The sequence below is a fragment of the Oenanthe melanoleuca genome, chromosome 18 (genome assembly GCF_029582105.1).
Source record: "Oenanthe melanoleuca isolate GR-GAL-2019-014 chromosome 18, OMel1.0, whole genome shotgun sequence".
In the NCBI taxonomy this organism is placed as follows: domain Eukaryota; kingdom Metazoa; phylum Chordata; class Aves; order Passeriformes; family Muscicapidae; genus Oenanthe; species Oenanthe melanoleuca.
Genome location: NC_079351.1, coordinates 3357819 through 3382469, shown reverse-complemented (window position 1 = coordinate 3382469; position 24651 = coordinate 3357819). Strand labels below are relative to the sequence as shown.

General features: G+C 37.5%; 1 protein-coding gene across 15 annotated transcripts in view; it reads right to left on the bottom strand.

Annotated features, from left to right (window-relative positions):
- The window catches only part of BPTF (bromodomain PHD finger transcription factor), a 52593-nt gene that overhangs the window by 20975 nt on the left and 6967 nt on the right, over positions 1-24651 (bottom strand). For 13 of the 15 annotated variants that reach the window (XM_056505706.1, XM_056505713.1, XM_056505718.1 and 10 more), the window contains exons 2-16: positions 18534-19356; positions 11913-12136; positions 11558-11758; positions 10872-11060; positions 8143-8295; positions 7810-7985; positions 6593-6948; positions 6179-6310; positions 5511-5640; positions 4653-4788; positions 3963-4184; positions 1270-3679; positions 923-1047; positions 583-711; positions 127-277 (exon numbers count right to left, since the gene is read on the bottom strand). In XM_056505706.1, coding sequence (XP_056361681.1) covers positions 127-277; positions 583-711; positions 923-1047; positions 1270-3679; positions 3963-4184; positions 4653-4788; positions 5511-5640; positions 6179-6310; positions 6593-6948; positions 7810-7985; positions 8143-8295; positions 10872-11060; positions 11558-11758; positions 11913-12136; positions 18534-19356 — 5557 coding nt within the window. The remainder of the gene's footprint in view (positions 1-126; positions 278-582; positions 712-922; positions 1048-1269; positions 3680-3962; positions 4185-4652; positions 4789-5510; positions 5641-6178; positions 6311-6592; positions 6949-7809; positions 7986-8142; positions 8296-10871; positions 11061-11557; positions 11759-11912; positions 12137-18533; positions 19357-24651) is intronic. The other 2 variants (XM_056505710.1, XM_056505715.1) reach the window with 2 other exon arrangements.

Here is a 24651-nt window from a genome sequence, read left to right as displayed (position 1 = left end):
GGCCCAGTAAAAATACAACACAGGTATGTTTCTAGTGATCACAGTGATCAGGTCTGTGTTGTCTAGGGGAACTCTGATTTAACAATCACACAAATGAAGATTACTTTCTTTAAAAGCTCATTTTACCTTTCAGCAAATGCCCTGATCTCCCACAGTTCCAACTCCTCCTCTGCTACCCAAGTTTCCATTATAACAGGGCCTGTTTGCTTGGGTGTTTCTGGCCTTTTTGGCCTGAGGGCACTTGATCGCAGTCCCTTCCTCTGGGGTGTTGGAGTTTCTTTAGAGAACAGGCAAAACACAGATATTAAACTATACTGTAAAACGACATTGAAGTGTAAACCAAGATTTAGTGATGTTTTCAGTCCCATTTTATAAACAGAGAGGCCTTTCAGCTCCAGATAAATCATGTCCATTTGTTAAATGAAGCATTTGTTTCCTGTAGGTAAATTAATAGTTCATGGCAAGCTGCATTTGCTCCCTTGATGGGCTGAATTAGCATAAAGATCCAGTTACCTTAAATTCTCTAGATTACAAGGGTGGAAGAAGGGGAAAATGTCTAAACAAGCAAACAAACTGACCAACCTTTTGGAGCCTCTGGTACACCAATGGGACAAATGATTTTTCTTATACAGTACTCTGACCGGATCCCATACGGACCAACATCTCTCCGCTTGATTATTTCTGTTGTTGTAATTTCAGTTTCAGTTGTTTCTGCAACAAATTAGTCCCAGTACATTAATAACAGAAACAAATAAAGCTAAATCCCCAATCAACCCAATATGAAAGGCAAAGAAAAAGCAAACAAAATTCAAATGCCCCAGCTGACAGCAAGCATTTAGAGAAATGTTTTGAGGGAGTGTAATACGCAGAATTTACAGCAAAAGCTTTTGCAAAGAAAACCATGAATTTAAAATTACAATACCTGTCCTTGTGGTTCCTGCCCCAGGTGGAGCTTTTGCTGCCATATCATCCCACTTGAGACATGCCCATAATAACCTCAACATCAGGCTCACTCCAGCCAATGATTTGACTGTTTGGAGTCGGTACCTAATGACAAAATATAAATTATGCTTTAAAATAAGTTTAAAATACCCAACCAAACCAACAGAACAAAGGTTTTCCATTCTACTTGTACTGAACAAGATAGAAAACTGAATAATCAATAGCAAAATTTGCATATTTGGAAAACACACGTGTATCACTTTTATTTTACAAATCAATTAATTTCATCACATCCTAGACTTTGTCTCAAAAAAATAAAGTACGTACCTCCAAGTGATCCCAAAAGTTGGTCTTGGGGATGGATATGGCCAGATATCCAAGGCAGGCTTTGCATTGTAATTGAAATAAGGAACTTCTCTGATCCCTCCTCTCCTGGCCAGCTTTTTTAAGTCATCATTGGGTAAAACAAATATGCTTTTTTTACTGCTTTTGGTAACAAATTTCCTATAAGATGGCAAGGCAGTTCCAGAACGAGTTTTCTTGGGTCTTGTAAATTTCATTAACTTCACTTTGTCTTTTGTGGAATATTCTTTGCTGACAGTCATGGAAGTCACCAAAGTGCCTTCTGGGGTGGTGAGTGAATCGGTGACTGTTGTTGTAACCACGGTTTTACTGTGCTCCTGGACAGAGATGACATCAGAGTTGCTGTCTGTGGCTGGAGCAGTGAGCTTTGTCACAGTGGTGGTGGTGGTGACAGTGGAGATGGCACAGTTTTCTGTAGAGGAAACAACTGTGGTTTTCTCATTGCTGATAGCTCCAGTCTCTGTGACTTTAAACACCGTCTTGGACTCCGTGGACACAGTTGAGGTTGTGGTAGTCACCTCAGTAATAACAGTTTTTATTTTACTTTCTCCATTAATATTTTCCATTTTATATGCCTGTATCCCATTCCGGTCAGCAAAGTGACCACTCAAGCTGGATTCCTCACACGAAGTTACAGGCGATGGAGCAACTTTCTTCTCCTCAGTTGCTTCAGTTTCCATAGATTCTGTTTCACTGTTCAGGTTATTTTCTTTACAGACAGGCTGTGTTGATGGGGAAGCAGAGGCAGCACTGGCAGATCTCTCAGGAGAAAGCTGGTTTTCTTCAGTTTTCTGTACATACTTGGGAACTTCATCTGGTGGCTGGAGACTCTCTCCAGACTCAGGTGAACTCTGCAGACGTGACTTTGAGTCCACATTCTTTTTATCCTTTGTGTCCTCCCCCATGATGTCACCATTCATGAATGGTTTTATTGAAGATTCCTTAAAAGTCAATGGTTTTATTTCATGTTCTGGAAAGGATTTATTAATGTTATTAACTTTTGGTTCAACATCACCTCCTGCCTTAGCTTCACAGGTATTTTTCACTAAGCAGTCATCATTTGGTAATGCTTTAATGTCATTGTCTTTTCCATTCATTTGAAACGATGATTTTTCTTTTTCTGCCTCAGTTTCTTCATCTTTATTATTCTTTTTGTCAGTAACAGTATTTACATTTGTCTGATCAAGATATTTGTTCATAGTACCTGTCTCCACTTTCAGCTCCTGACCTTTCTTTTGACCATTGGCCTCTGTTAGTTTAGAGCTCAGTAAATCCTCATTATCATCTTCCCCATCCATATGGCCCAGAGTTTGACTTTCAAGGTTTCTTTCAGTAATCAGCCCTGTTTTAAATGATTCTGGATCTTTATTAACTGATTTTTGGTGAAATACCATCTTTTCAGATTTACTTTCAGTCTTTACAGGAGCAATTTCTTCCTCCATTTCACTTTCTTGAGAGGACATGGTTTCCATATGGCTTTTTATCACACAATTGTTTTCTGGATCTTTGCTTTGCTGTTCAGAATTCCCTTCTGAGTCTGGTTTTTCAAGAGTGGCCACAGCATCTCTTCTACAGCTGCTTTCAGGTACCACTGGCCCTAAGTTTTCAAGTTCTCGCTGAGACACTCTGTTAATAGGTAGCTTTTGTTTCAAGGGTTTTTCATTTGTTTCTGAAACATCCCATTTGATTCTGCCTCCTGGACTGGTTTGTTTCAAACCATCCACTGCAGAGCTCTCAGACTCTCCAAGAGCCTCTTGTCCTTGACACTCATCAGCAGTCGAAGGTTTGGGGTTGTTTTCTCTGCCATCATTCTGAATAGAGCTGTCTCCTTCAGATGACTGAGGGGAGTCTTCATCCAGCAGCTGCCCCTCTTTTGAGATTTTGTTTGACACAGGCAAGGAATTTTCATCTTCATCCCCAGTTTTGGTAGAGGACATGCTGCTGATGGGCAAACAGTCTTGTGCCATGTCTTCAGCTTGGGTCTTGTCTGAAATGCAGCTTTGATCTTGGGAAGAAGAGTCAAACTGGATTCCTTCTTTTCCTTTCCTCATTTGTAGCTCATCTGTGTTTTTCTGGGGGCTCACAGATCGAATGCCCCCAATTTTAGCACCAGCCTCCAGCTTAATCTTTTCTAGACGCTGTTTTTCTTCCAGTGTAAACTGTTTGATTCGCCGCTCCAGGAGTCCATCTAATTTTGATGATTTTACTTTCCTTTTGTAGCAAGTCCTTAAATGAAATCCCTCACTGACATTGATTATATCCCGTTTACAATGACTTTCTTCATCTTTTGTGGAGGATTCAATTTTCACATCATCCACATCCATAGGTTCTTCTTTGATGACTTTATCATTTTCACCATCGATGTCTTTTTCCACTGTGAAGAAGAAGTAACTGAGTCAGTGAGCTCCACAACAATGAATACAAATTATATTTTTACATTAAGTACTAAGAAATAAATGGACCTTTTAGCATATTAATAAATTTCAATTTGAAAAGGAACAAAAGCTTCAGACACTACTACAATGGGTAACAGGCAATCATTTAAGACATTTTAGATGTCTTGACAAAATCTGTTACACAGATTTTCACTAGTTATTTCTGAGATTCTATGCTTTTCATGCTATAACACAAGTTTCACAATAACAAAAGCTTATCACCTGTGTCTTTTGCATGATCTAAGTTTTCAGAAATTGTGTCAACTTCTAATTTGTCTTCATGCAACTTTTCTTCTTTTACTTGTACTTTCTCCAAGGTTTCTGAAACATCTGCTTTGTCTTTTGCTTGCAGATCTCGAGAATCCTTTCCTTTGTCTTTCTCTGTTTTTACCTTAGTTGGACCTTTTCGTTTATCCAAGGTGCATTTTTCATCTTCGCTCTTTGCTATTAACAAATTAAATTATTTCAATTATCCAGGGTATTTTTTTGTACTCTGCCACATTTGAATGTACATTAGTTTACCTCTCAAATCATTTGCACATCATTAGCAAAATTCAGAAAGAGAATTAAGCATCCAGTGGTAACTACATAGATTAAACAGTGCACTACTGAATAGATATATACAACCCCTCAATATTTAAGATGTTATTTTTTGGTTTTGATGCTCTACATAACTTCCATCTACCTTTAATTTAACAAGGCTCAACAATGATGCCAAGTATTACACACAAAATAATTGAAACAATTTAATCTAGCTACAAAACATCTGTAACAACTGAACAAGTTATACTGACCAAGATTACCAGATATCCACAAAAGCACTGCTGGAACATTACTCCTAAAGTCTCCTTAAGAAATATCACACACAAATTATCTGCAATTTAAAAAAATGCAAGCAATGCAGACACTTACTTGATAACAATTTTCTGTAATTTGCATTGGTGTTTCCTGGTAGTTTGGGCATAAACCTGTGGACATGGGTTTTACTAATCCAGCTCCAGCCACCATATCCTGTTACTCTATATTCCTCTCCTTTTTGCTTCCAAACCTGCAAATGTTTTTTAAAAAGTAATATTAATTATGCTATTTGCTGCATTATTAGTGTTTACATTTAAAAACTCAAAGATAATTTTTAAAAAACCACATTTTTACACACTTTTGCAAGCGAGTTGAAGTATATTTGTGAAATAATGCACTACAATTGAAGATATATCTGCTGATAATTATACTGATCTATCATAGTAACATCTAAAAGCATCATTTATTTAATGTAATTGTGAAAATCTATTTACCTAAAAGCTGAAATATTACATGAGGTTTTCGACTCAACCTGTATGCTCGTTACAACAAGTGTAGAGCAAAGAACTACTTCAACAAAAGTAATATCTACTGTAAGAGAACATAGAGAGGTTTCTACAGTAGTTCCCATCATATTATACAACTTTCCAAAGGCTGGGTTTTTTGGGGAGAGGGAGTGGGAAAGGGACAGACACACAGACAAGATTCCAATAATCCCCTAGAACCTTCCATTAGGAAAGGCTGCATTGGCAGACCAGTATCTGTCACTCAGGTAGTGTCAATAAGAGCATGACACAGATCAATTTCAGTTCACACAAAGATAATGTGCTTGAATACATGGCCATGGCTCCTACTTCCACGTAGGAGTAGCACAAGGACATGAACACCCTAAGTTTAAATGAAAACAGAAAAAGAGTCAGAAGTCAACAGTATCTGTATTTTCTTCATTCTTCCCACAGAAGAAATCCTCACCTGGTGTTTGACAGGAAATGTGTATTTCACCCATGTAGCTTGCTGCATTGTTTCTTCTTCTTCTTGTTTTCTCTCTTTTTTTTTCACTTTCTCCTTTTCTTCTCTTTCTATTGCTGTCATTCTGCGTAATCTAATCCATACAGATTTAAGTGAATTTAAACACAGGATCTTGTAAGCAAATATAAAAAATCTACAGCACATAATACCCCTTGAATAAATTTAAATATTTGAAGTTAAGAGGAACACCCACTATCAGGTTTTAGGTATTACTTGTAACAGGAACATCACTTTTTTTGCTATTTCAGTGAGGTAAACACAGCTGGATGCAATTGTGTCTAACACCAGACACATCTATTTTCTGCTCCTATGACAAAATGAGAGACAAAATTCAGACTCCACTGAACTGTAAAGAGTGTTGAAATTTGCTCTTCAACTCTCCCAGAGTTTTAGCAGCTTTGAACAGTGGCTCAGATAAAACAAATGCAGGAGCAATGGCACGATAAAATATTGTCATAGTTTTTCACTATTTCTGTTTGAGAAAATACACTTCAAGTGCTGAATGACTATCTCAATTTAAACATAATTCTTACAGGCTTAGAGGAACTAGCAATTGCAAAACAAAGTAAAATTCTCATATTCAACAGTATTTTAATATTTAATAATTTTACCTCGTATGCCCCAAGGATTCCCGCCAGATGGGCAGCATGACAACTGGTTTGATTGCACACTCCAATATAGCCAGTGCTAGTGCAAATTCTCTGGGTTTGCTGCACATCTGAACAGCCTTAATCCAGTTAGACCTAAATTGGAAAAAAGAGAAGGATCTGAAACATATACATGCACTAATATAGCTTGCCATTTTAAGAAGATTTAATGGTAGGATAAAAACTCCTGTAGTAATACTTTACTCAAATGTACAACCCTTTTTAGCCTCCATCATAAACACACATGATGTTTGATTATAGTGAAGCACAGTGCTTGGAAATCACAGATTTGAAAAAACAAAAACTATTGTTTATTAACAGTGCTAGCAAAACCACAAGTAAAACAAGGAGAATATGCATTTCCATTTATTCATTTACCTGTGGGAAGCCCAATTAGGGTGAAGGAAGGATGCTGGGATATTGTTTTCTAGCTGAATAATGGTCAGCCTCAGGGTGGATATGGTGAGAACTTTGGAGCCATGCACAGACCCGTTCCACTTGAACTCTCCAGCTGGAGTCAGGCAGAATTTGTGTGAGAGGTGTCGCCTCTTGTCGTGGTCCTCCCTGTGCTGGTGCTTGTTCAGAGCGAAGGAATTGGTGGCATATTGATTGTGATAAACACGGTACTTCCCCTCCTGCCCCAGCTTGAAATAGTTGTTCATATTTCCTCTAATCACAACATCCTTCTTGGTGCTCACTCGGGAGATTTCGCCTTGAGAGTTGACCACTAGAACCTTATGAAAGAAATATTGGAAACTTTTCACTGAATCTGTAAAATAACTATTTACTTACTTATGATTTAGGCTTCAAATGTCTATCTATAAAAGACAGAACCAAATAATGGTTTGTTCTGTACACCAATATATGTACTTCATCACTGCCTGTCTGCAGAGTTAGGATATTCCCAGATCAACTTTAACATTAAAAAATCACCATCTAGGCTCCTCAGACCAAACAGGAACCTGTTTTGCTGCTCTAATTGTACCTATGGAGGGAGAGAGCTTTGGGAAAGCAGCTTCACTAACTCAGGTAAGCTCTCTGTGAACACCCTCCTTGATACATCACAGAATTCAGACATGCAAACAAGTATCCTGGACTTTGAAAACATGGTATAGATAACATCACTGGACTAATTTGTTTGTCAATAAATTCACTAAGTGATAACTTACATGAAAAATCGATTAACAAAAATAAAATTAATATACCAAACAATATGTAGACAATTAATTGCAAAAAAAGTCACAGCAGTTGGGCATTTCCTTCCTGGATAAATTGGGCGACTTATAAAAACCAGAACCAAAACAACAAACAACCCAGTCACACAAAACAACTACACCAGTGCACTGGGCCATTGTCATCACTCTGTATTGAGCACCCAAGAGACAAAGCACAGTGGGGAAAAAAAGCTTCCTGTGATATTACAACTTCACTATTTGCTAATTTATTATTATTGCCTTTTTTTTTTTAAAGGACCTCCATTGACTGAAAAAATCACTTTTTTAACTTTTCAATAAAATCTAGTATTCTTTAAAGAAATCATCATTTTTCCAGAACATTTTTTGTAGTTCTTTGAGTTTCCCAAGATGTGCACAAACCTCTCTGGTTTCTTTATATAACTTATTTGCTTCATTTGCTGCAGCAGCAACCTGCTGGCTTTTCATCTGGCTCAGTTTGCTGTCTGGATTTCTCAATCTGGTGAGCATCCGTGTCGAGCCTGGCGTGCCTTTCCCTGCACCTGGAGAATCACTTCTGTCACCATTGGATTTCTCTCCTGCCCAGGAATAAAAAAGTTTTTTAAAATAAGAATTGGAAGTTTCCTATTGATGTGCTGAAGTTATAAAAAGAATTAGAAAGTTCAGTGAAAGGATGCATAAAATGAAAGTTGGAGATATCCTTATTATAATTATCATCATCATTAGTATTATTACCTATATCCTCTGAAGCCTGGGATCCTCCCTCTGCATTTTCAGCATCATCAAGAGTCTTAATGGAGTCGTTGTGCTCACTGCCACTGCTGTTCTCAACATCTGCCTGTGGAGGTGCAGCAGAACCACTGCTGGGGATCATCTGACCAGTTTCTTCTACAAAAGAACAACTTCAGTTTTAGTTTTTTCTTTTGAATTGGATCAATGCAACTTTTTAAAGTTTTCATCAAAAAATTACAGATGAACATGTTTTCCTGGACTGAAGGAAACACATAGAAAATATTAATTCCCTTTAGAGCACTGTACCCATGAAAGTATTTTTTGTTCTGTTTCAAGCAGTTTCAACTTCTACATCTCTGAAGAACTGAAATTTGTACCTGTATTTAAAATAAATTTGTATTCCATCCAAGACAACTTTTTTCTATAGATGCACACACAAACAGCCCTGAGATGGTTTTACATTTAGAATTCATAAAATTTGGTCTTCCTGAAGCATCTGATTTTCTCTCCTTTAATTTTCTTGTGCTTTAGCTGTTCCTCAGAGCACACATCTTTCAGTTTCCATTGTTTTCCACTGAGTCTTTGATTGTCTCTTCCTCAGCACCTTAATTCTCAGAAATCCCACAGATTTCTGTTTCTTCGACACTACTCTAAATATCAGCCCCTTTCTGATCTGATTAGTCTTCGTGTGGCTTCAAATGGGTTCCTGGTCCTCAGCTGTCCTAGTTACTGTGTCTTGACAGCTCTGGACTGTGTTGTCACCTCACCTGTTGTGCTGTCCCAGTAGGAATTTTTGACTAAGTATCACTGAATTGCAGCTACCTCAAAATAAATCTTTCCACTCTCCCAGTAGGAACAAGCCCCAATCCCTCAAAACAGCAAACCCAGCAACGTCTTCTGGGCTTAGTGCCAGGGAGACAGTTCAGCTGTTTAAAATCTACAAGATCTGCCTGTTTCTAGAATTCTTCCAAAGCATCAGGGATTCTGATGTTGCTAAGAAGAGTGACAGAACAAAACCTGGTTTTTGTGAAATGTTCACTCCTAGCAGAAAGATGGATCAGGTAAATATTCTGGAATTCTTAGAGGGCCCCTAAAGTGAATGCACCTTGACTTCTGACTGTGCCAAATGGGTGACTGCCACTGTTTGATCCATTTCCCTTTTTACTATGAGGTAAAATGGACCTGTTTCCATGGCTGCTGCTTGGAAGAGAGTGGAAGCACCCAAACCAGACTCTTAATAAAGATTAATATCCAAATTGCATTTAACAAGGATGGTGACATTCTCATCTACCTCTGCATTTCACTCATATTTCTCCTTTCTTTTGGGGATAACTGCCTCACCAAGCCTGGTTCAGTATCTCTCCTTCCCTCTGAGAGTACCAAACTGAAATCTCAAAGTAAAAATAGAAACATCACTGAACATAGTGAATTAGACATGAGCAAAAACCTTCTCCACACACACTTTCCTACAAAAAAAAGAGTCTGTAAATATGCAACTCCCGTAAGAGCTTTGGAAGGAGAAAAGTACTTGTGAAAGTATAATAAATAACGATAAATATGTAAGTGAATCTTTAAAATAAAATACAAACCCATAAAGGTGTCTGAAACAAAATTATGGGATATGTATATTTTCCATTAAACCTCTACACAGTTATTTTAACTTTAAAAGGGAACAAAAAATAAGAGAACTTGCAAAAATATTTGGTCATGTATCTAAAATATATGATTTTTGTCCTGTACAAGAGGACATTTTCTGTACTTAAAAAGTGTAGGCTTGCAGATTACAGATTAATCTTAGCTTTCACTTTGTCCTCCTGTTCAGAAAGTTTATTACAAGGTTTGGATGCATTGACTTTCATGAGTTGAAAAGCTGCAGACTGTGACTGCATAGACAATTATTTCTGTAGGAGAGAAAACATTTCCTACCCCTTTTTAAAGCATAACACACCGAGTATGCTCACATCACACAGGTTTAGATTTTTAAGAATTGAGAATAAAATCCTGATCATTTTAATGGTGATCAGCTGTTTAGAACAACATTTGTTATGTAGTAAATCCTGCAACAGAATATAATTCTAAATGTAATATAAAGTAATTCTAGAATAGTACACTCATAGTTTATGTTACATCTAATCAACTCCCACTTATTCCTAAAGCAAAAGTAAGTTTGTCTCGTTTTAAATAGTGTATATTATTACCTTTGAGTCACTGACATGGCAGAACAAAACATGCTAAAATACAATAACCCTTGTGCTTATAATTCTGAAATCTGTTTAAAATTTTCAGCATGACAATTTTAATCTTGACATTTCAGTGCAATGGTTTATTCACATGAATGAAAATGTTAGTAATTTACACAGTAAATGAGAGGTTAAAATAATAAACAAGCCAGCAGCAAATTAGATTTGAAATAAACTTTGAGGATGCTAACAATCATTACAGATCACTATGGAAAAATAAAATACACAGAAAATAGAAAATAAAAAGCTTAGCCATAGTTGTCTTTGGAAGGCATGGAAACAAATGCTAATGTCACGGAGGACCACAAATTTCAAGCACTAGTTGCAAGAAAATTAACTTTGAAATGTTAATAATGACAACGTAGCAGTAAAGGATGGCACTGCAAGCAAACAGCATGAGTGATATATGCTGGGAATGGTTTTAGTGGACAAATCAGAGAGAAAAACAGATTCCCCAAATTACAGAGGCATTGGTAACAGTGCCTTCTGTACCTGAGAGTTCCAGAGGGAGCTCTGATGCCACCTTCTTCTCTGCCACGTTGTTGCTATCAAGGGTTTCTGACTGACACCCCACTGCGTCCTTCCCTTCAGAGCAACTATTCTCTCCTGCAGAAGGATTTGTGGTGCTGTCATCAGTGCTTGAGGTCACAGAGTTACTTTTATCCCCAACGTCTGCTGCCTCTATAGTAAAACGCACAACAAAACTTTAGGGATGTTCTTTATTATGCCTTAGGATGTCATTTGGCATCATCCATAGAAAGCAACTTAAGCAGCTTTGTTTGTTTGATAATGCTGAAAAACAGAGAGCTTTTTCCTTTCCTTTTTTTTTTTTTTTTTTTGCTATGAGATGGTATTGTCTCAGAATCAAAGAACAAACCAATTGTGAGTAGGAAGAAGTTAAAAATGATGTAATGTGGCTTAGTACAAACATGTTGATCACAACCTGTAAGTGTCACCTATACCTCAAGGCAGGGTATCTAGGAGCCAGCTGTACAGAAGCAGGAAAATGGGTGAAATTACTTAAGAACAACTCCAACATACAAGCACAAAGGAAATGACAAATATCACCTATTACAGAAATACCTTGGAGAATCATACAACGAAAGTATCGCATTAGCTCTTAAAGAAATGTGGGGTTCATTTAAATGGAGCTGCTAAAGCACAGTCAGTTTCTTTACCTTCTGTTTTCTCTTTTTCCACATCTTGCTCACTGTGTGTTTCCTCAATTTTATCCTGGTCTCCAGATTCTTCCTTGTCTCTCTCAGCATCTGTCTGGTCATTATCAACATCACTTTTGGCCTTTTCTGCTTCATCATCTCCTGTGTTTTTATCTTCCACTATTTCTCCTTTTCTTGCTCTGATAATGTCCAAAATTTCATCTACAATATAAAGCATGTTGTCAGCACGAAACAACAAACCACCTACAGAGCCACGGAGCACAAATAACATGACATAAATCCTGCTTCTGATGTAAGATAAACTAGATTTGATTCAAAGTGCAGCATCTACTCCCATTACACAAAATATTCCTACCATTTGCTGCAGAAAGGAAAGACTTGTTGCTGCCCCTTGCTTTGTTTGTAAGGTCTTCTGTCACATCCATGTGCCGATGAACTTCTTCACGCATCTCGTCCAGGGTTTTGCATAGGTCAGCTTCCCAGTAATCCTTGTCCAGGCATTCAATCAACTCTGCCAGCTGGATCTTTGTGCTGTAGTACCAGACTTTCTTATCCTTCTCACTTTCTGAATCTTCCTCTCTGTAGGAGTATTTTAAAAATATTGATTTTAAAATATCTGGATGAATTATAAGAATTGCTATCAGCCTGCTTTGTGCAGAACATTATGAAATGTCAATACCTGAGTGTGAATAAATACATCACATTGCTCATATATGTACCCAGTTTAATATCAATATTCCTTTCTTGTTTCCCTCCCTTTCTTCATCCCCTCAGTTCTCATGACAACTTCCTCAGGAAAGCTTGAGGTCTCCTTAAAACTGGTTTGTCCAATCTGACAAGATTTATTCTCATTATATTTACTATTTCTGTAACCAGTAATTTACTACTAAATCTGAAATAATCTGTAAATCCAGAATTCATAAGGGTAGTTTCTGCCAGCATATTCAGGAAAAAAATATAGTAGAAAATTCAGAGTATAGAATGCCACATTCATAAAATGTTTTACATTGGCATCCTACAGCATCCACCTGTGAGAGCACAAGTAAGGGATGAGTCATAATACAACCCCTTTGAAAAGATCGAGGGATTTCCACATTTTTAATCTGCAGTACTGCAGGACCCCATGAGCCCAGAATTACTGGTGCCAACAGCACCTCAGCAGGGCCACAGAGCCAAGGGAGCTCCACCAACACTCCAGGCAACAGGCTCTCCTGGAGGCTGCAGAGCACAGGGAAGATGCTCCAAGCAGTTCTGCAGCTGCTGGATTTCAGTTTGGCTTGATCCATCCTGTGGAGCAGCAGCAGCCAGATCCAGGCTGGCATGAGCCTGTCCATTCATTTCCACATCACATCCCAGGCTCACTGAGAACCCCAACCCAGAGCTGTGACAGCAATGGGAAGCTGACTGCAAATCTCAGAGATCTGCCCTTATGGAGTTTGTTGCAGGCTCCTCTCTACTGGTTCCCTTCCCGTGGCTTTTATATTAAAAATGGCCCAAATTGGTTTCAGGGATTCAGGAAAACAAACAACTTTAAGGCAACTTGATCATTGTTGATCTACTGCCTCCCGTCCTGTATTTGTGAAACAATTAAGTATTTGCAACTCAAACAGAACACTACTGAAACAAGGTGGTTGTGAAGTTAATAATGGCAGCATTACACAAAATTCAACTACTAACTTGTCACAACCATTATTACAAAACAGACTTTTGGTTTTGATGACAAAACCTGGTGTATTGCAGAGAAACTTGCATCTCTGTCATGAAGGCCTTTACTCATGAAAAGTAACTAATTCAGCTTTACCCATTTATTCCTCTAAACTGCCAACATTCCATTAGTTTTAGCCACACCAACCTGTTAAGTTTGACAAGTTTTCTCAGAAAACAGCTAACTTCAGGAAGACTGTCATGTACAACACATCAAAATATAACAGCTGAACACTGACAATCATTTGACTCTATGGAATCTTCTAAGCATGTAAACTTCCATGTTAAAGAAAAATTACTGTTTATACCATGTTTCCTCTAAACCAAGAATTATTTACCAACAACAATAGGAATGACACCACTTTCATTACCGGTGGTGAACAAAAGCCACGGAAGAGGAAGATAAAGGCAAACACACAAAACCCAAGATAGAAGGGGAGACGAGAATGCAAGAATAGGGCTTTACACAGTGAGAGGAAATAAAAGGATGAAATAAAATGCTTAACTAAAAAGGACAGGGAATAGATGCCTTCAGAGCTTTCCCTGGCGACTGTCCAAGGGAAATGGCAAGTGCAAGACCCCGGCAGAGCAGCAGTTGTAAGGCTGCTGTGCTCCTGACAAACGTGACTGTAGAATATGATGCTGTTATTACTCTATTTCTTAACTGACCAAAAAGGGAACTTGAACCTTTCATTCTGAACCCTTCTGTTGTAGCTCTGTTGTAGTTACATGATTATTTGCTAGAGAGATAATGCCATTTATACATTCTCTTATATGACCTAGATATGCAACAATATAAACGCTTTATATAGAATCAGAGTCACTTTGGCAGGAAAAGACTTTTGAGATCAAGTCTGACAATATATTCTCATGTCTCCATGAGGAAAGGCTGTGCCTGCATCCATCTGCCAGACACACTGCTTGTACACACTGCTTCTATTTTGAAGGTGATCATCCAAGCTTTTTCTTATTTTCGTGTTTCTCCCCCCCATTCAGCAAATCTGAGACTGCCTCAGCTGCACTAATGCACCCAGGGTGACTATGTGTCACCTGAACATCCCAAGCAGCATCTGGCTTTTCCCTTCTCATCAGACCTTTCTATTCTAGGTTTGCAAGGTTCCATTGGACTGAAAAGCAATTAACTGCTGTTTTCAGTTTCCCTGGATGACTCAAGAAAATATCTTCAGCAGCAGTAAAGGTTTGCTGTTTTACAGGCCAGTAAACCCCAAGGCTCAGTGTGCAGAGCTAGGACATCAGACCACCAGGAGTATTCTAAAGGAGACACCTGAAGCTAATCCTTCCATGTGATTTGAGTCCTTCCCATTAAAGAACTGCTCAGATAATATTCTAGAAACAGACAATGAGGTTATCCAAGAGAATCTGAATACCCTTCTACTTTATTTATATCAGGCTTGAGCTTAAAGTTTGTTTTGAACTGAAGACTATCACAGCCTTAACAAGAGAATTTCAGGAATTAAAAAGCTTTCTCTTGAAAAAGCACAGACAGAATGTGAAATGGCACAAACTGGTTGGTCTGTGTGCTTACACCAAACTCACCTCTGGCCAGACTTCTTTCCAAGATTCAGATGTGTGCCAGGGGAAGACTTGGAGCACACAAGAGGAATCATTCCATACAATCCATTTTCGCCAACTTAGGTAAGACTTAAATTAGCAATTTTATCATTCCAGCTAACTTTCCCTTAACATCTTCTTGTGTTTACTAAAGGGATACCACTTTTACTTTCTGAAGAAATCAGAGAGGCTGTCATAAAAAGACGGAAAGGTGCAAGCCTGCTCAAGGACCAGTTCCCAACATTTTTCTCGGACAGTCCAGACAGATTTGCCAGCTTGGTGCTGGACAGGTCTGCAGAGACTCCAGGGGACTCAGCTGAGTCACACACAATATGTGAGGCCAAGGAGGGAGAAAATAATCACATGACTATATCCTACCTCTTTCAGCCTCCTTGGCTGCCAGCAACTATTCACTGGCAGGCTGCAGAAACAAGTTTAAAGACTGATAAAAGCAACATAGAAGATAATCGAAACTTTTGAGTATGGTGATAACAAAATATTTAGTACTACTGGTAGCAGATACTTCCTGAATTCCATGATGATACAGTTGGAAACTGAAGAATTCAGGAAATTTTTTGTTTAAAGCAATTTATTCAAATGAAACCCCAAACCCTTGTTAATTAAGTGGAGAAAATACAGGAGGACCCCCTAAGAACATAAACAGCATGACAAATCTTGTAGAAAAAAAAAAGCTGAAACTGCTTTTGGCTGTTGAGGAAGATCCATACAACTCAGGAATAACAATGTGTGTCTTATTTCTCCTATCAAAATGAAAGCCAAACAGTGTTTTATTATCTTCTTTCACAGATAATTGATAAATCCAAAGCAACTCAATATTTCTATAAAGATAAACTTGTTAAAACACTGCAGCAGTTTACAAGGACAATGCAAGTCAAAGTCCTAAATTTCCTGAGTTAATAACTTGCAGAAATAATCTTCACAAGTAAAACAAATGCAATTGACCCAGAGGCATCATCCTCAATTTGTAAACAGCTTGAAACGAAAATGTCAAGAATTAATTTGCTCTTGGCCTGTTTTTTATCTTGTTGATATTTGTTCATGATGAGACTCCTTCAGTGTCCACTTTTTTTTTTTTTTTTATCTTCATAAAACAGAAGAGATGGAAAAGGGAAACAAACCCACAACGAAGGGCTTAAAAAAGGCAAGTGGTGGAAATAAAAGTATCAGGCAAGTCTATAAAACCCCTTAAAAGGTAGGAAAACCAGCAGGAGGCTGGATTTTCAACATTTAAAGGAGGAGTGGGGAGAAGAAGTAAAAAGCCCTAAAAACCCTTTTGAGAAACAAAACCACCAAGAATTTAGGATTTCAGTTCTCTAATCCTCCTGGGCAGGATTTCAAATTGGTATTTGTGCAGATTATTTTTAGATCTATTAGTTTCCTCTGATACATTTGATCACATGGCATTGGGGAATACAGTCTATTCATTTTAATAAAGTTGATATGATAATATAATTTCATGAATCTCAGGTTTTAGCATTTGGCAGTTATCCCTTAAGTTACCCTTCAGTTATCCGAGATATCAGGTGTGGTTTGATCCTGTTCAATGTGTATAAATAAATAAGTAAGTAAATATATGCAAAAAGTTGGGTTGGGATACAGCATGCTTACTGAATTTAAAAACTGAAAGCATGGAGTTTAATATCTATGTGAATTATTAAAGTTGCATTTCCCTGGAAATAAGTTATATAGTAATTTTGCCCCCTTATAATTTGCCCACAGAACACCTAAAGGGAATGCAAAATACTGGTTTTTAAAAACTCAATACACCTAACTTTTGAAGATGTCTCTTCTAAGTGCAGTTAAAATTACTACCAATGTGCTAGAAAGAAACAACTCTCACATGTGCAGATTTCAAAGGATCAAGAAGCACCTGCATGACTCATTTCAGTTTGAAATACGTTGAAGTATGGCCTGCATCACAACCTTCTGAACATCAAATACTCCACTTCACTGGGAAAAAACATTGTATCACAGATCAAGTTTGGTTAAAAATAATTATCTATCTGCCTATATACAGGAAGGAAACAAAGTCTGCCCATTAATCTCAAAATCAGCTCCTGAGTGATCTGGATTTTTTAATGTTAATTTCCAGATCTCTGCCAGTACAGGAGAGCAGTGAAGACAAACCCAACTTTAGAACAGCCTTTTCCTCAAGAGTTCGAGGAGAAAGACACAAAAACAGGGCAGAGGAAATCATAAGTTATTAAAGCAGAAGTAACTAGAGCAAAACCAATCCTAGTTACATGTCCTTCACAACAGGCATTTTGCAAAAATCAAAATTTCAATACATTTTCTGAAAACAAAAGGTAGGAAATTCTGCATGAAGCACTGGAATAATTGGGATATCAACAGCTTCAGGTGCCCATCATATCCTGGTGAACCACCTGAATGATCCACTCCACACTGTGGAGCATATGACTGAGAATAAACATGGAGCATATATATAAAAAGAGAATAGTACAAAAACCCACCTGCATCCTTTGAAAGGTTACTTGGCACTACTGTGACATTTATAACCCAAAGAAACTAAAAAAGATCAAACATGGACTCTTTTCTTATGAATATGAAAGAAGAACACAGGAAACAGAGCAGAGATAATTATTACTTAAAGCATCAGCTGACAATACCCCAGAGAAACAGCCCCACATTTTAAAGGAATACCAGGAGCCCTTACAAGTGTCTTGTTTGCAAGATGTAACACCATCAGCAGACCTCACAGTCCCTTTTAAACACACTGGCTACTATCTTCACATTCACTGTAACCTGCTTTGTAGGAAATTCTGTTAAGGTGCCCAGCTGTGGTTTATTTTCTCTGTAACACTGAATGGAAAAATGTGTTTCTGTGTTTTCAGAGCTCTGCTAAAATCTCTATTTCTCCTAATTTAACAATAGCACTGATTTCACTTAAATAATATTTCTCCTCCATTATGAGAACAATTAGATAAAGAACAGTCTTTCATGAGAAAACCAATCTTTAGCCATTTTCCTGTGAAAAATGAATTTCAGATTCAACTTCTCAGGTAAAATTCAGGGCACAATGCCCTCACTAGCAAGGGCTTGATTCCTATTAATATTTTGAGGTACATTTGCATCTTGAGACCAACCAATAACAGGAAATTGTGTAAAACACACACAGTACCTTCCCCCCCTTGCTATGGTGACTTTCTTTGCACTAAAGGATGTTCAATGCAACATTTTCTGCATTTCTGTTAACAGCGAATCCCTTTGGGCATCTCTGAAAGTTTCAGCTTCAAAGGCAGAGCATCAAACGAGTACCAGAACTTGGCAGCCAAACACTGCTTAAGCAGGTGACAGACCACAAGTAGTGTCCTACACACCACATGATCATTAGAAGAATCAAACTTTTCTTCAGTAACTTCTACAAGAAACTGGGGAGTTCTCATTAATATTCCCTTTATTTTCATCACATTTATGTATTTTAGGCACATTCGTATTAAGCCTGAGGCCCAAATGTTTTTATGTCCTTTTTATGTATAGAATATAAGAATATTAATTTTGGATAAATATGGATTATTTACATGGTCTTTAGTAATCTCCTTACAAAACGGCAAGCAACAGCCTTATCTAAAGAAAGAACAATTTTAAGATTGCAACAGCAATTTCCATGATGTATTAAAAACACAATATCATTGTTCAGAAGAATGATTAGTTCACTTACATGATGATTCTCCTGTTCAGGAACCAGTATTTCCGCCGATGCCGGTCGTATCCGATGGGCTCGTGTCGGATGTACGGTTTGTTTTTTTGGATTTCAGCCACACAGTCAGTCACTCCAGGCACCTTATGTGCCACGCAGACCTCGCACTGCCACTCGTCTTCGGGCACCTCCTCCAGAGGGGGTTTCACACACTCCAAGTGGTACACAGCCGAGCAAGTCTCACAGCAAAGCAAATCCCCAAGTTTGTGACAAACCCTACAATGATCATCATACTGAATAACACCTTCTGACATTAACTCCTCGCGTGCAATGTTTGTGGTAAGAAACTGATCCACTAAGAACTGCAGAACTTTGATTTTATTCTCTACTGGTCCATAAGGATAGTCCTCAGTCTCTTGGTAAGGAAGAACATGATGGTATTCCTTGTCACTCTCACAATATACCCGCAGAACCTCTGGCCACGTCATTCCATCTATGAAATACAAAGTGGAATTAACGCTATCTTTGAGGTCAGCAGGTCCAAAGGTAGTATTTGAAGTGTCTTCTTCACGTAAAACTGCCTTTAACAGCACTATATGCATCTCTGCCATAAGTGTGCACTGCTCTTGACTTACCAGAGCAGCACAGAAGTCCTCAAAACGAAAAGGAGAGAGGCGCAAAACAGTGCCAAAGTTCCTTAGTACCTCATAGATGGCAATAACATTCATTATATGCTCACTAGGCACCATTAAGTCCTCTGAGGATTTAGGAAACTCCAAGGGTGGGATATCTTTTTCTTCCAATATTGGAGAACGAGGACGATGTGCTCTTTGTCTTCTCCTACCTGGAATAAAAAAAAAACACCAGTAAGAATTTTGCTGTTCACAGGTCAATGTGTTTAAACATCTATCATCAATCACCGTGTTAGCGTTCTGAACTAATGCAAATTAAGGCTTCACAAGCTTCATGGTTACATAAATGTGTTAACTCAGCTAATCATCTTATACTTTAACTAACAGTATGAAAAGAAAATACAAGATATCTGAAGTTTCGCTTTACACACATACAGGAATTGCATTTTCCATACAATACACATCTTCTGAAGCTTTAAAATAAAATCTAGAAATGTAATTGTTTAAACTACTTAAAAAGAAAGATATTTCCTTCAGCCAAAATAATAATTTTTCCTCATTTTTATTCAACATGTCTAGTTTAAACCAGAAACATCAAGCTCCAAACAGATATTTCGTATTAAATGATTGCAATTTATTCCCCTATCCAGCAAGGGCATCCAGGAAACCTCATTTCAAGCAGATGTCTTAGGACACCAATTTCAACCAAATTAAAATACAAAAGAGAACCTAAAGTGTGATGCCCACTGCCTTCTAACTAGAATATTTCTCCTGACTACCTACAAACTGAAACCAGAAGGTAAATTTGATGTTTTATGAAAATATTTCAAAAATTCTCGGTTTCTCAAAACAATCCCTCCTCCCAACCCACTCTCATGATTCAATAGGAGACATATCCACAGAATGAGGAGACAAAATTATGGAAGGATGAAGTTTATCAATAAAAACTAATCTAAAGAGCTGTTTTACTATCTAAAAGAAAAGATACTCAGTATAATTAATTCAGTCTCAGATGCCAATTCAGATAAGATGCTACACTTCCTTCTCCTGGATTCCATTATCCTTGATGCCAAGCAAAAGGAAAAACAAAAGAGGAATGTTTTTGTAAATGACACTACCTGACAAATGAAATATTTTAATCTTCTATCAAAGTAACAAGCTACATGCAACTATTTCTCAGCTATCAGTTAAAAGTTTTAGATTCACTCATTAAACTTATTTCCCTCTATAGAAAAAAACAAGTTGAGAAAATCTCATAAACCATCATTTAGGTTTAATCCAAGAACTGAGATGAAAACTGGTTTTAGGCCCACTTACTAAGGATCTTACTAAGATTCTGGTCAAAAACTAAATTTCAAAATTATCCACTGTCCATAGACAAGTGTCAGCAGGATGCATTTCATGAACAGAGAAAATCCAAAGAAAAACTGCAGCTATCCATAGCAGCCATTTCCCACACACACTTCATTAAAATGTGACATGCATTAAATTTTGTGTGTTCTGACACTAAAGAGTGACACAACCAATAGTCTGGAATTTAAAGATTTACATTCATAATTTCTTAACCAAATTCTGCACATAACAAACCTCCCCAAAAACTGGCTCAAGGAAATGAAGAGATAAAGTGAGCTCCAGTAAGCTTGGACGTTAACATTAAATGGGTATGGTTCTCTGTGATATTTGTTCAACTTACCCTATTCCCTCTGATGCTCCCAGAAATACAGAAAATAAGTCTAAGTGGGAGAAAACCTGCTAAGGCAGATCCTGCTGAACCTGAAACACCATCATTAAAACACTAATGCATTGAAAAGAGAAAAAAAAATCACCAAAAAGAAAAGCTACCTCTAAGAAATATCCTGATGCACAACAAATGATTCCAGAAAAATAAATCAACTCTTAGAGTGGTATGGGAAGAAGGCACCAGACACAGCTCTCCCTTTCCAATGTTAAAGAATTAGATCTTGTACAACAAATTACACACCCAAACAATATAGAAAATGAATTGCAAGATGTTTCCATTACAGAAGTAACAGGTCAACCTCATCTGTGGACAAAAATAACTTTCCAAGTTTAGTGATGTTTGAGTTCTGACTGGAAAATGAAGGAATGCTTCTATGACTATCTTCCAACATGCCTCTGCACTAATAAGTGGAAAATGTTTAATCATGGCAAACACACAAAGACAAAGGAGTCCCACAGCCAGGCACAAAGTAAGTGCTCTCTAGATTAAACTCAACTTTTTTATCACTGTGATCCAAAATCATATATGCATAAACCACAGCTGGTTAAATTAAAAGACCCCAAAGCAAAAGAAGACACTCACACAATAAACTTCTTTGGGGTCCTGAAGCTTTCCTCAACATTGCAGTCCTAGTTGGCCATGCAAGACAACACCACCACTACCACCACAGAACAGATATTCTGAAATCACTGATGGCCCTCACAGAGTCCAAATATCACAAAAGCCAGCAGAGTTATCAACCAGGACTCTGTAGCAGAAAAATGTGTCTGTCACACAGGAAAGCCATAAAACAGCCCTTCAAGAAAGAGAGCAGCAAGGACATTAACCCTGCTTTACCTGAATTAATGAGAAGTGACAAATCCCCCCAGTAATTTTAGACAAGATAATAAACCAGAGTGAAGAACCACTGCTGGAAAAAAAGGACTCCATTCAAAAATACCAATTTTGCTGATATCCCTTTCACATGAAATAACCAAGGTATGGAATCACAGAATCATTAAGGTTGGAAACATCTTCAAGATCAAGCCCAACCATCTCAGCCCCAGCACCACGTCCTCAAGTGCCACATGCACATGTTTCAGAACACCTCCGAGGGGGTGACCTACACCAGTTTCCTGAGCAGCCTGTTCCAGTGCTTTACAACCCTTCAGCAAAACAAAGTTTCCTAATACATAATCTAAACATCTACTGGTGCAACTTTAAGCCACTTGTATATTTGTCACATAGGATTAATAGGGGAATAAAAAAAAAAAGAACTTTAAAACAAGACATTCCTAATATGTTCTGAAAAAGTTAATCTCTAACACTTCCTCTTACGAAGGAAGCACATTGGTACAATTAAGAGATCTAGAAGAGACATGTTATCAGTATACAAAGTGTCATAACAGCATAATAAAGAACTGTACTTTGGTGCAAGCACAATGCAACCCTGTGGCTGCATTAGTCACACTATTCCATCTCCTACTTAAATCAATTTATGTATTTTTATGTTCGCTTTGATATAAAGAACAGAAATTTCAAAAGCAAAAATAAAACAGATGATAGGAAAAGCAGACTGCACTATAAAATGTGTGCTTCATTTGTGTTAGGCCTCACAGATGAAACATTATGATATTGTGCACCTCAACACTCCCCATTCACACTGGAAGCCACACATCACAGCTCAAGAGCTCAAATCATTTCTCTTTTTGGACACTGAACTGCTCTGAACAATTCTCAACTAAATATAAACGGGTTTCCAGAGCTAAAAAAGGCAAGTATTCAACTATTTCAGAAAGAAACTGTATTTTTCTTGAATGACTTGATGGCACAGTATTTAAAATCTTTCTATGCTGGCATTTTTTCTTTCCAATTTCACTTGCAATTTGTTATTAATATTCTCTGTACTGGGGTTGAAGAGAATTTGAAGTTGAGAAGAGAGCCATAAAGTGTGATTTGGAAATTCAGAAATTCTAAGCAATTTGTGCTTAAATGTATTATTGGCCAATACACCAATTGTTATCCCAAGAAACACTCAGATACCTTTAAAAAAAAGCCTCAAAGGTCTAACCCAACAAACCCAAGCATTCTAATAATCTCCAGTGAAAATGATGGACGTTCTCTGCCAAGGCACTCATAAATCTTGAAGCATTGCAAGTGGCTGCTCAACTGAAATTAGAAGTGCAGATCAATGGAATATGATATAATGATGTCAAAGTGCTACAGGTCTCTTTTTTGAGCTGAAATGTTGGTATTTTACTGGCTGGGTGGATAACCTTTCTTCACTGCTGATTTTTCAGTGTGCTGATAACCCACAGCTCACGCTGCTTTGGAGCAGTTCCACCTCCTGTGTGAGGGATTTTGAAGATCACAGTCTGTGTTTACCCAACTGTGCCTCATATACAAAAAAAAAAAAAAAATTCTTCAAACGTTGAAAAATGTCTCCCTACAATAAACATATACAATTTTTCAAGCTATTCATTTTCAAGGACAATTTTCTTTCTCATGAGACAATTGGGCTATTATTTAAATTTGACATTCAGTGGCAGACAAAAAAATCCACCACCCAACAAAGAACTCCGGCCACTTCAAACACTTCAGTTTAAATTATTTTAGAGATACTAGGATTTGACAACCTTTTTTTTTTTTTTTTTTTTTTTTTTAACTTGTTGTCATTTGTCAAGGATTTGGGCCCCCACAGGGAATTTTTGTTTCAAGTAGAAATTGCAGTATGTACTATTTTGTTTAACCCCAAAACCATCAAGAGGATTGCAGAGGAGGTGAACTGGTAGGTTACTTCTCCTTTAAGCACCACCACATGACTGACCAGACCTGAAACTGAATTTTCATGTAACTACTCTAAATTCAAGAAACCTACTCTCAATTTACCCACGCTGAAGTTTCCCAAAACATACTCAAGTTTTATTACATGCAAATTAGATCCTTCTGAGATAGTTTCTGCAGGTTAATTAAGTCTCTGAATCAAATTTCACCTCCAAGTTTGAGGCAGTACAAAGGCAGAAAATGCCCACTTCTGCACCACTCAAATTCCATAGCTTTATTTGGTGGAAAAAAATTGACTTGCCAATAATCTCCTGCTGCCACAGCTGGAATATTGACAGGATCCAGATCCCCTGGAGTGTCTGGGCACTACATTTCTATCTAGCACAAGCTTCTTTTAAATGGCAAGTCCTTCACTGGTTGTCTCTCCCCAAGTGCTGAAGCAGTCTGCAGTGGTTACCTGTCCCTATTTTGAATTCCCTAGCTGAAGAGCTGCCTGTAATTAAGATGAAAGAGTAAACAATTCTATTTCCATGGTACATTTAATTATAGATACTTATAATTACACTTAGGATAATAAACTAAAATAATTCATATTACAAATATTTTAGCAAACACACTAATGATATTTGAAATAAAACAAAGTTACTCAAGTAACAGTCTGAACACCCAAAACCAGAATTTATTTTAAAAACCCAAACTATAGTTTTGTTTTTTTTTTTTTTTTTTTTTTTAATTTGCTTCTACTCAACCTACTTGGTTCAAATGCCCACCCTTTCAGAATCTAGAAATTAAAGAGTTTAAAACAACCAAAAACCTTGTCTCCATTTTCATTCACAGATTGAAAGAAGAAAAGGGAAAGTCGCATTTACTCTTTACCACAGGAGAACACAGAATGTAAAACTACTTTAACCACCTTTAACACATCTGCTCATTTATGTAAACAGAGTATCTGAATTAACTATAGACATCAGTGTACTAAATACAAAAAGACTGTATCACAACT